At 35.5% G+C, this 12,217-nt stretch overlaps 1 protein-coding gene across 1 annotated transcript; it reads right to left on the bottom strand.

Annotated features, from left to right (window-relative positions):
* Positions 1 to 15: 15 nt before the first annotated feature.
* On the bottom strand, positions 16 to 11,088 carry LOC7496988 (uncharacterized). The gene is made up of 23 exons (XM_024585149.2): positions 10,722 to 11,088; positions 10,497 to 10,604; positions 9,832 to 9,980; positions 9,556 to 9,637; positions 9,016 to 9,431; positions 8,261 to 8,693; positions 7,940 to 8,163; positions 6,769 to 6,964; positions 6,463 to 6,605; positions 6,214 to 6,388; positions 6,030 to 6,083; positions 5,360 to 5,539; positions 4,496 to 4,608; positions 4,131 to 4,313; positions 3,327 to 3,384; positions 2,488 to 2,547; positions 2,348 to 2,389; positions 2,136 to 2,263; positions 1,904 to 2,039; positions 1,751 to 1,828; positions 1,184 to 1,300; positions 533 to 595; positions 16 to 443 (listed from the first exon to the last, which is right to left on the bottom strand). The coding sequence occupies exons 1-23, from the start codon at positions 10,869 to 10,871 to the stop codon at positions 357 to 359; spliced, it is 3,375 nt and encodes a 1,124-aa protein (XP_024440917.1). The 5' UTR covers positions 10,872 to 11,088; the 3' UTR covers positions 16 to 356.
* Between the last annotated feature and the right edge of the window lie 1,129 nt (positions 11,089 to 12,217).

Here is a 12,217-nt window from a genome sequence, read left to right as displayed (position 1 = left end):
TGGAAAACCTAGCAGTAACCAAATGCAGCGGGAAAAGCATTCATTTTATTTAGATGTTATACAGCAGTAAAAATGATTATACACAGGTGAAAAAATGAAGAGGAACTAACTCCCTTAGTAGTTCTAACCTCTCATATCTACAATAAAGATTTTGTGATTTCAACGAGATGCGTGATCAATAATACGATGAAACGGCCATCCTTAACATCATGTGCACATATTCTCATCTCTTGGTCAAATAACTATACAAGTGCTCATCTACTGCAACATGGTATGACTGGAAAGTGAGGCTCAATAACCTATCAGCCATGCTTCTTTTTTTTATGAGACACCTGGTTAGAGACCCACACCCGTCCTCATTTCTCTTGCGAGTCTGCGACAGATGAAAGTCTCTCTTCTAAGCCTTCAAGCAGATCATGGTATTCGGAAAATGCAGGGTGCGACTGGAGAACAAATCAACAAGGCAGGGTGAGACTCCATAAAAACAACATTATTGTTTTCATTAATCAGCAATGCTCTAAAAGATAGTTACCTGAAGGGTGACGCTATATGCTTTCCACAACCTCATATCACGCTGGAAAAGATCAAAAAGAACCTATTGAAAAGCATCACACAATGAATTAGCTTGGACGGCAAGCCACGTGCCAAACTTGGCATCAGACCGCATGGGTATCTGTGCACCTGCTTATTTAATGAAATTACAAGTGGCAGCTATGCCTCTCTACATGTGCAGTTATTGGTGGTGGGGAGGGAGGGAGGTTGAGGAAAGGGCAATCAAGTTACAAGAACAAGGCCTAGATGAAACAATCTTAACAGATATCATGAGCATGTGCATAAAGAGCAAATAATTGGCAGCAGCTTAACCCGGTCAATCGAACGGAAAAATGCCCTGCTAGTGCAGTAATGCGTCTCATCAGTTCCCTAATTAATTATAAGTACCACATCACAAGAAAGGAAGTTCAAAACTTCTAACGCACAACTAGGATTACAAAGATATTGTACCCCAGAAAGAGAAGTTATAAGCTTCAAGCATAAACCACACAAATCAGACCTCAAAGAAGTTTGCAGAGTTAAAGGATTCGCCTAAAGATGGAAGGAAAGACAAACAATACAGAGCAAGCTGGCATACTTATGAGACTACAATAAATGCCAAAGTACTATACATAAATAAAGCTGATTATACCTCAGTCCGTCTTAGGAGTGTGGCAAGAACAACTATCCATTCCTTGAACTTGACGGAACACATATGAGCCAATAGAAACTCCGCATCCAACCGGCTTTGCAATGTACCCATTTGAAGCTGGAAACATACAATATAGGTTCTGAGGATTAAATAAAACGCAAAGAAAATTTTCAAGTAATAATGATCAAAATATTGACTATGGCTTGGTATTGCTTCAGGCAATATAGAAAATATGATAATGATATCACTACTGGAGTAAGATATGTGATGTCTCCTTAGTACATGTACAAGAATTTTGATTTCAAATATTTTGTTACAAGCTAAGAATATTGTGATTAAAACAAAGAATACCACTGGTATACCACAAAATGGCTCTAAAAAGTTATTTAAACTTACACATAAAATGAGCAACAAGGCAAGAGGTTATATAGGAGTCCCAGTATGCCATTTCTAATTTTTTCCCCCAGAAAGAAGAGATGAAAGAAAGAGAAAGTCATGCTATGCAGTCTATATGCAGCTTGTCTAAAAGAAAGAAAGTTGAGCAGTGAAGAATTTTAAATTGTTCACCTTCTGCCCAATTAGTTCCAGTCCTGATGCAAAATTCTCTAAGCGAGCACTACCGTATCTTTCTCGTTGAAGGTATTCCTGCAATTAATTCACCATCTCAAATACTGTACAAAAAGCAGATCATCCTTCAAGAAAACTGTAGGTTTTGCTTACCACTAAATCAAACTGGGTGCCTTTTACAAAAGCCACAAGCTTCGAAAGCTCTTTCCCTGACATCAAATAACTAGCATGGCTTTCTAAAATGTTCTTCACAGAAGCAACATGAGCACTTTGCTCTTTGAAGGAAGTACTGCTCCAAAGAAAAGGCACCTGATTAATTAGTAACTTTTGGAAACTATTGCAAGGGTCTGAGAAATGCAAACGAGAACAAGGTGAATATATCAACCTCTTGTCCAATGATGGCTTCTTGTAACTGGAACGGAAAAGAAAATAACCCAAAAATCTGGGAGATAGTCTATCTGAATCAGGTGGTGTCTGGTCATATTCCTTTCCAGACCTGAGCAGGAAGCGCACCTGATAATGACAGCAAAACAAAAGGAAATAAATGTACTAGTTTAGGTAACATATGTTGAAGAATAATCATGCCCAGAGTAATACCAGTTCTCCAGCAAGCTCATATAAAGATTCATCGAGTGTTGCCTGCATAAGGTTGGAAAACCTTGTCAAAGATGTAACATAGAGAAAACCAAAAAGAAAGAGGAAAAAGCAGCTACTGTAAACTACTAGCATTTGCCTACCTGCAATAACCGTAAAGCACAGTATTGGCTGACTGCGGGACCTTCAAGTTTCGCAATCACCTGTAACATTTGCAAAAAGAAATGACTTAATCAAACACAATTTTGACTACAATGCATTTGTTACTAATTTGCATGCATAAAAAGCAGAATGCAGCTCTTGAATCTCATTCATAAATTATGGCCTCTTGAGAATGGATAAGCTTCTTTTTTTCCTTTTTAATATCATGGTGACTCTCGTGAAAAGATTAGAATACCTGTCTTCCCAACCATCACAATCCCTCAGTAAATAAACACATGATATTTTAAGAATACAACCATTCAGTTAAAACAATTTAAAGCATTGAGCATTACCACTGAGTAATGCTAGGGATACTAACACTTTTTACAAACACACATGGCATCCATGATACAGGAAAGGATTTAAATCACAGTGGTGTGACTTTAAGCATTTAATGATATACTTGCTATTACAGAATTAATCAAATTAATATAACACGGTTAGAACCTACCATCAACCACCACATTATTTAGTAAAAAGAATATGTTTGCAAAAGTTCTAGTATCTCTAGTATTATTCATCACCATAAAAAAAACCATATCTAATCAAAAAATACAACTGTATGTGTTGTTTAAAAGTGACAGCATAGAACTATACTTAAGTTTACAGTCAGTTGATCAGAATTTGTCTTTCTTGGCTAAAACTTGAAATGAGAAGAGGAAAGAAAATTAAATAAAAAATTCTTATATTCAAGAGCTATGCATAAAAAAAATTAAATAATACTAGCAAAAAAAGGACTTAACAACAATAAATGTTCAAAAGAGAAAACAGCAATTCTTACAAGTATATAGCAAGCTGCAGTGCGGTACCATCTCTGTTGGAAGCATTCTTCAAACAACCTTAAACATACAAACAATGAAAAAAGTACTAATATAAAAAAGTACCAGTATTGTCTACCCCAAAGCAAAATAGGGTAAAATAAGAGAGAGAAACCCATCATTTTAACTTTCAAACTCATGAATGAAACTAAAAAAGCTATCAAGATTGCAATTTCTCCCAGGCTGATGGGGTAAAATGGAAGGAATCCTTATTTCTACACTTACCATGCACTAACATCAAAAGTCAAAACATTTAGCTCCCCTATTTTCATAACTTTATAATGTGTAGAAATAATAATGTGTGATAGTAACCCAATGAATAGCCTGATTGGTAGCGGAAGGGCTAAACCTTTCCCTGAATGAGAACGTTGCTCTTCCCTAATCATATCAAATAATCAACAAAGAATAATGTGTAGCAAATGAAGAATAAAAGGATGCGGTAAACATGAAGGCATGATGGTGTTAGAACAATATTAGGAAATAAATTATCTTCTCTTGCCAAGGCCAAACTATGCGCTAAAAAGGGCAGAGACCTTGCATGCAAATACCTAACCATGTCTATCTAGTACCTACAAAACTGTCCAAAATCTAGAAGAAAGCAACAACAGAAAAAAAGGACTTCAAAGCCACACTTCAAATACTGGTGAATGTGTAAATACCAGCCTTCTTCAATGCACAATGTTCCTGTCTAAATATCTTTGAGAATTACCATACAAAAGTAAGGTAAAACTCAAAAAAGGTATCTCTTTAAGGAGCAGAAGTATTACTCTGTTGATCTTCCAGCAGCAGAAAATAAATCTGCCCAGTGTCGACCATCAGTTTTTCTTGCAACACTCACAACTACATCAAAATACTCGGAGAAATTTCTGATCAAATCACAAGTCTTCTCCAAAAGAGAGCGGTTGCCAGCATGTAGAGGGACTGATATCTGGTTCTTGTTTGCATTTTGCCTGCAAGGAAGTAATTTAAATTAGAAAGTCAATAACAGAGTTCATACTGATTGTTTAAATCAAAACATATAGACATATTGCATATTTCAGTAATATCTGCCTTCCAGATAACAATTCTAAGTATTGATCTTCTAATTATCATACATGACATGATTCAATCTCTCTTCACGAAATACACATACCTTGAAATCTCTGCATCAAATACAGTAAAAAGAAGCCACTCCAGGCAATGGGAAAAGTGAGGCTTTTCTGCAGATAATTGTGCTAACCGTAAAGCCTCCTCTTTTTTGTCCCTCTGGCAGACAGAGAAACAGAAGGAATTAGTAAAGTAAGCCTTAAAGCTAGCAAGGAACATGAGCATTCAGCTTCAGCAACTGATTTGTTTCAAAACAGGACCAGCATTTTTTTAGATTGGAAAAAGCATTTTATTTGCTCACATTATCAGTGAGCAGTGAATCTGTGATATCTAAAACTTTTCACATGAAAAAAATACACTTTCATCCTCAGGGCCAATTTATTTCTATCTCCAAAGTGAAAGTAACACTGCAGAAGTAAAGTACTGACAGCCAAAACCAGAGAAGTATCCAGATGCTGGCTTGACAATTGCCCACCTCACAGCCTAACTGCTTAGTTGATTGACAAAAGCTCGTCATATAAATTGATGATTCATACACAGAAATTATGTTTCACATGAACCGAAGCAAACTTCTTATTTCTAGGGGGTAATGTAATGATTACCCCCCAAATTGGTGTTTTTGGAGGGTAAAATTTAACCTCAAAGCAATATTTTCTGTGTCTCCTTTTTGTCTCAAAATACACACCAAATAATTTTTTATCTCTCTCACCAACCATTACTGATAATTTAACTATGTTCTCTCTCTTTCTAACACGCTAAACATCCTGCAAAACTAACTTTTACGTCCTTAAAAATTACTCTTTTAATAATTCACCCCCTTTTTTTAACCTAGTACTAAACACCACCCAAGTAAAAATCATAAGGTAAAGAAAAGAGAAGTAGCAATAAAAGAGTAAAAATGTAGTGATACCTGAAGAAGGTGTCTGAGTAAGCAATGCAATATAGTTTGAGCTTGAGAAGATGGCTCAAAACATGGAAATTCAGTGCAAGCTGAAAAGGACATTCTCTGGGAGACACAAACAACAACCCCGGCATTTGGAAGAAGCCCTAAAGGATACGCTTCACGATCAAATTCCAGCTCTGGATCCAACTAAAAAATATATCATAAAATGTCAATTTAGGCCTATTCAGGATACAGCAATCAAGAACCAGAGTCGAATCACTGAAAACCAAAAGGACTGTTAATATATATACATACACACAAACACAACTGATATAGATGGATGGAATACAAAATAAGCTAAATCAAATACATGTAGCATCAAATAATGAAAGACAGAAAAGGATATAGATTCCTTATAAATAAAGACAAATAACCATAATGATAATATTGCAGTCAAACCAGAATTTGAAGAAAGCCAAGTCCATTATACTGACTAACTCAATCAAAGCTAATCTACAGTGATTAAAATTTAACTTGAGGATTACACCAGCAAGTTCCTTTTTCTATCTATTCAACTTAGAAATTTTGCAACAAAAAAGAAATGAATTTGCATCTAGTAAACAAAATTCACAGGTCCCGTTCCATTTGCCAAATACCACAGTATAGAGAGCCTTGATGTTACTGATTACATACATACCTGCGAAAAGTCTTCCTGCATAAAAGGATCAGCACCTGCAGATGGATACCAAACCTGTAAAAGAAAGCTTCCAATAAGATCTACAGGTGAGTACAGTAGACAAACACTAGAGGTGGCCAATAATAGAAGCTAATTATAGCTAGTAGTACATGAAAATAGATTATAGAGTTTAGCACTAAATTACTTGCATGCCTCGATGGCCATAATCCAGCCAAGAGACTTCCTCAATTAGACTTGTCTTCTCCTCTGATTGACCACATGTAACCCAAAATAATTCAACAGAGTCGGTGAGCTCTCTCTCACGTCCATCATCCAAATCCAAAAGCGAAAGTTCCCCATTTGTTCTCAATATCAAACATCTAGTAAAGCAGGCAGCCATTCAGAGACAATTGGTACACAAAAAAATTTCATCAATATTTGCAAAGATGAATACCTTGCAGGCTCTCTGTCCATCAAATCTGAAGATGAAATATGATTGTTTGAGGCCAACTCTCTTTGAAGCTGTTCAGGGATGAAACGCATAGCTGCGGGATGGCTCTTTGCAGTCATGATAGAAAGTTCTCGTACTGTAGAAAGCTGTTTGTCATTTTATCACTTAAATGTATGAAGGATAAGGTTTCATTAAGAAACTCTCATTCAGAGAGCAAAATTAAACTTCAAGAGCACACGGATATCAAAATATTCATATATATAACAATTACGATGTCTAATAAAAAGAAGCTGGAAAATATTCATTTACCTGCAAATCTGGAGTGCTAGAAGGAGTCAGTTCACCTAACAGTCTCACATGGAATATGTGGACATCAAATGGGCGATAGGTGACAAGTATATGGTCTTGATAGACATCCATCACCATTGGTTTAGCAAGCAATGGCTTTCGACAAAGCAAGGAGCTCTGGTCAAGATGGTATCTTGGATAAAAAAGTAATTCATACCTGCAGAAAAAACCAATTATTTGAATAATAAACTATAATACTGCAGGGCCAAATAAGATAAAAAATTGTAAATATACCCAAGACACAAACCAAGAATGAGAAGTGCCATAGAGAAATGGACTAAGAAAAGAGCAAGGCCAGTACCAAGCATCGCCTAGGAACTTTGTTGGACAAATAGGAAAAAACATTTTGAAGGCTTTCTCCAGTGGCATCTCAATTGTGGAATCCAGGGGCTTTGTTATGGCAAACCTCACAGCAACTTCGACTTCTCAACAACTATTCTTCAGTTTGACTTTACTCTATATATCTTTTTTCAGTGTAGTATCAAGTCCGAGTCCTTATATGACAAGGAAGAATCTGGTGTCCATGAACATCTATATAATCTCTATATTTTTTTCTGTGTAGTATCAAGTCCAAGTCCCTATATGACAAGGACGAATCTAGAGTCCATAAACACCTAATAATCTAGTAGTTTCCTAAGGTTTTTTGTAATGGACTTGCAGATAGTTATTATTTCCAAAGGCAATGTCTCAAGCACTGTGTCTATATACCTACCACATAAATCCTAATTCTTCTGATATCAAAGAAACGAAACGAAAATCAGAATTTCCAGATTCACCAGCTTCCCTGCCCCAGATCAGTATTTGCAATCCCCAGATTTTGTTCTTTTCTTGTTTAAATCAGCCCCAATTCTCACCCAAAGAATCAGAAGGGTTCAGCTATCTACCTAATCATAATTCAGGGGCTAATTATAAAACATAAAAACTGTTAGAATTGAACAATTCATGAATCAATAGATACGCAGTGGGCACCATCTGATGCAAATTAGTCAAATAACTGAAAAATTTCCTACATCAAATTGTTCCCACTGCAGATCTATAGATACATGAAATACAGATTTTGTTTCTACAAAAAAATACCAACTTATAAGTTAGAATAACCAAGCATATATGTAAACAGACATTGATAACTCACGTGTTAGAAGAATCAATGTAGTTGCAAACAACAACAATCTTCCCCAGCCATAACAACCCTTTGCACTGAATCTTTTGTTCCTGAGTAATATCTCCAAACACTCGCCACTTTTTCAACCGTATATCATATAAGATCAATCCATGGAGGCCAGCAACAGCTAAGTGCATTCCATCCTTGCTAGCTGCAACATGTTGAACTGGCCAGTTTTGGGAGATATAGGAAACCTGAGCCAAAGCAAGTGCATATCAGCCTCAATAAAGTACAGAGACAACTAACTGGTGATAACAATCAACAGCTAAGTTTGCTATCTGAACACATAACTGGAAGGTTTAGATGTAAAAATTTGAGTTCATCAGTATCTTCGGACTGAACAACAAGCAACCGATCTTCGCCATAAATAACTTGACAAACATATGTCATTCCTGAAACTCCTCTGGAAAGGCAGCATTTTCCAAATGAAAATGCAATAACTCTTTCCAGAGATCCTTCTTCAATCACATAAAGCCTGTAACCATATTCATCCCACTGCATCAATGAGGTGCCATTCATCAATGGTTCATATTTACGATCTTGGTTTGGCTTAACCTTTGGAGAAGATACAGAACTTAAACCAATTTGACGAATTGTTGACATCAAACGACAGCCAGATACAGACCAGACTGTAAGACCTCTTAGCTTCCACCCAACAGCAAAAGCAGAATAATCAGGTGTCCATGCGATACAACTGACAGGACCAGTATCATCCACTGAATAGCTGCAAAATAATTAAACCATGACAGAGAAGCTTTCAAACTTCGTGATCTAAAAGTCAAAACAAAAGAGGCACGTGACATAGCTTCAAGTCACAAACCAGAAGCAGCTGATCATGTAAAAGTGAGGAGGTTAGTCTGAAAACCCTTGGATAAGGTAAATAAGTTTTTAAGGAACATCCTCATTTTATATCGTTTACATGTGGAAGCAAATGATCATTTCAGAGATCCAGAAATTTTGAGTTCAGTGTCTACAGAACAAACATCTGACCTATTGAATTACCTTACCCCTACAGTGACTCAAATGATAGGATGCAAAAAACTTACCCCCAGTCACACAAAGACACAGTACGAATGAGAGATGCAGATTCTGCTAGGTCATATAACTTAACAACCCCTCTTCTGGTACCAACAGCAAGGATTTGTTGATCTGAAGCTACTGAAATGCATACAGCGTCACCAGAACCCAACTTTTTTTCAGCTTTGATATATTCAACTTGCTTTAAACCTTTCTTGCTTATAGAGCATGATACTAGTTGTCCATCAGAATACAAGACAAACAGCAACCTCGTCAGCAAGCAAAGCTCCAGCTGCACAATAGCGGTCTTCCTGGTGATATTATGATTAGATTCCGAATCTGTTGGAGCCCTTCCAGAAGCAACACCGTTACCTAAAGAATGAGGTGAAACAGAGGCATCGCTGCTGTCACGTGAACAGGGATCAAGTTCGAAAGCTCCATAGAACTGTTATGAGATTAAGATAGAATCAAAAAAGAATTCACTCAACAGCCTCTGTTAATGGACTTGTAACATTAAATAAAACAAGCATCGCGAGTAATAATAATCAATGCCTATTCTATCTGATTACCTCCCCCTTCCAGGAGATACTGTATAAAGATCCATCGGAAAGTCCTAGTAGCAAATGTTTGTTATCACTTACAAAATTGCTCCTGGACAAAAAAAAACAATATCAGAGGAAAACTATCAAGACCGAGTAAAAGCTTGTGAGAAAAAAGAGAGAGAGAGAGGGAAGACCATATGAAAATAAACAAGAGCTATATAAATTTTCTTTAAAAAAATCTCAAAAACACTAGCATTATATACAACGGTACCGAAATAAAAATGGGCAGGCAAGGTTGCTTACACTGTCAAGTCCTTATCTGCAAAAGGCACTTGCTCACTAAGAAGAAGAGATACATTAGCAAGAAACAAACCAGAAGGTTGCTTCCCTCCTATTTGTATTCTTTTATCAGAGTACTGAACCTTGAATATATGTAGAAAGAAAGATGATGTCTGCAAACAATAAAAAACATATATATGAGCAACACTATCAGAATTCACTTTCCATAAATTCAATGCAGGCTTTATTTTCAGACCAGGAGTCGAGAAAAAAAAATTATTTAAGAACCGCTCTATGTGCCATTTTGTCTATATCATTATCCCAGTAAAAAATAAAATAAAATAAAACAAGAAAGAAGATTGTTCCCCATAAAACTAAGTAGTAGTACAATAATTTGGTCGATAGCACCAGGTTCTGGTTTCAATTGTGCATCCAGTGAAGCTAACTAGCTAAACTCACCCTTGACACCTGCCGATCTTCCAATTTCAATAGAATCTTAACAAATGTGGATACGTGAACCACGTTATTTCTAAAATGTGATTCGACCAGAACCATGTACATGCATTTGCAAATCGTGTAATAGGTGTAAATGTATGTGAATATATTACACGAGAATAATCAAAATTTGCCATAAATAATGCAATAGTATACATAAAAGAAATCAAGATGTAAAAAAAAAAAATACTGACAAGAATGGCGATCAATTTGGTATCAGGTCTCCACACCGCTAGTAAATTCTCGCCTTCTCTCTCCAACGACTCTGCATTCCTCTTGTACTTGCCTAACCTCACTTTATGCTGCAGATAATCACAAAAACGAACAAAAATTCACAAATCTAAAACCCTAGTTTTCCACAATCAAAGAAAAACAAGCACATGAATGTGATCATAAACTCCGTGTAAATGTGAAAATACCTGAGAGGAGCTCCAGAGCTCAAGGTGAGAAGGAGAGACAACGAGGAAGAGACGATTGATGACTTTGAAATAAATGATATGCTTCTGTGAAGAAGGACAGAGTCCTTGTTCTAGAGGTATAACCTGCGGCCATCCATATGCCATATACATCTTTGATTCGGTCTTGATGCGTTGGTTTAGATATCAATCTAGTAGTGATATATGGAATTTGATGGAGAGGTTATTAGGGTTTGAGAGACTGAGGGAGATCTGTTGCATTTGCAGGGAGAGTGATGCAGCAGCGTAGCAAATTTTTTTTTTTCTCTCAATTCCATTCAGTTAGATCTCGCAGATCCATTTCAGTTATTAAGTGTTGGTTTTGTTTTTTCGGGTCTTTACCATATTTGAGTCTTGATGGAAAAACGACGTTGCACCAAACTAAAGGCATTGAAGAGGAATTTTACACGGTGCGTTTAATTTTATTTTATTTTTATATTAGGATAGTGGTTGGTTTTTAAGACTTTTTTATAAAAATATATTAAGAGAATATTTTTTGATTTTTAAAAAATTATTTTTACTATTATAAAAAAATACAAAAAAATTTAAAAAAATTAATTGAAAACAAAACAAATTTAAAATCTATGAAAAGCAAGGCCATGGAGACAAACAGTCTTTTAGTCTTTGTCACTCTTTGTCCATATGTTAAGAAACAAAAACCTTAAATTAAATTGTTTATGATTTTTTATCGTTTTAATAAGTTGATATTAAAAATAATATTTTTTTAAAAATATTACTTTAATGTATTTTTAAGAAAAAAATATTTTAAAAAACAACCGTTACTACAATTTAATAAATGAAAGTTTTATTTCATCTTCTAAAACACCTACTAGAAAATCTGGACATTAAAATATTTTTATATTTTTTATTTTTAATATTACCACATCAAGACTGTTAAGAAATAATATAAAAATATTAATTTAATATTTTTTTCAAACTTCAAATATTTTTGAAAGACAGCCAAATACAATTATAAATGCGATACCAAACATACCCGTTTTACTGATGTTGTTGTTGTTTGTTATATTGGGTAGGGGTGATCATTTTCGGTTTGGTTCGGTTTTTCAGGATAAAAACCGGTTCAAACCGGTTTGGTTTGGTTTTTTTTTGTTTGGCTTGGTTTTTCCCGGTTTGGCTTGGTTTTTTCGGTTTGGCTCGGTTTTTTTTGTTTCAAGCTTATAAAATCGAACCGAACCAGTCGGTTTTTTCAAAATTTTAATCGGTTTTTTTTCACTGCTTGGTTGTTTTTTTTTTAGTTTTTTCAATTTAATTGTTTTTTCAGTTTTTTTTATCACCACTAATATTAGATCTTCACATTCAAGAGGGGTTGAAAGAAAGAAATTTTTTGCAATGTATTGGTTTTAGTGATAAAGGTGTCCTACTTTGCTTGATATACGATCGTGAAAAAACTTGCGTAGTTGTATGAACATTGACCAAATAACGTCGCCCATTAAGATAAT

This window comes from Populus trichocarpa, chromosome 14 (genome assembly GCF_000002775.5).
Source record: "Populus trichocarpa isolate Nisqually-1 chromosome 14, P.trichocarpa_v4.1, whole genome shotgun sequence".
NCBI lineage: Eukaryota > Viridiplantae > Streptophyta > Magnoliopsida > Malpighiales > Salicaceae > Populus > Populus trichocarpa.
Note: the sequence above shows the minus strand (reverse complement) of the source record. Positions and strands in the feature narration are given on the sequence as shown.

Bases quoted from the DNA above. Each gene is read 5' to 3' on its own strand.
- LOC7496988 (XM_024585149.2), bottom strand. From the start codon at position 10,871: ATGTATATGGCATATGGATGGCCGCAGGTTATACCTCTAGAACAAGGA. The intron at 9,638-9,831 runs GTAAGCAACCTT...TTTTTTGTCCAG, and splicing joins GCAGATAAGGACTTGACAGT to GAGCAATTTTGTAAGTGATA. The intron at 2,040-2,135 runs GTTGATATATTC...TCTTTGGAGCAG, and splicing joins AAGCCATCATTGGACAAGAG to TACTTCCTTCAAAGAGCAAA.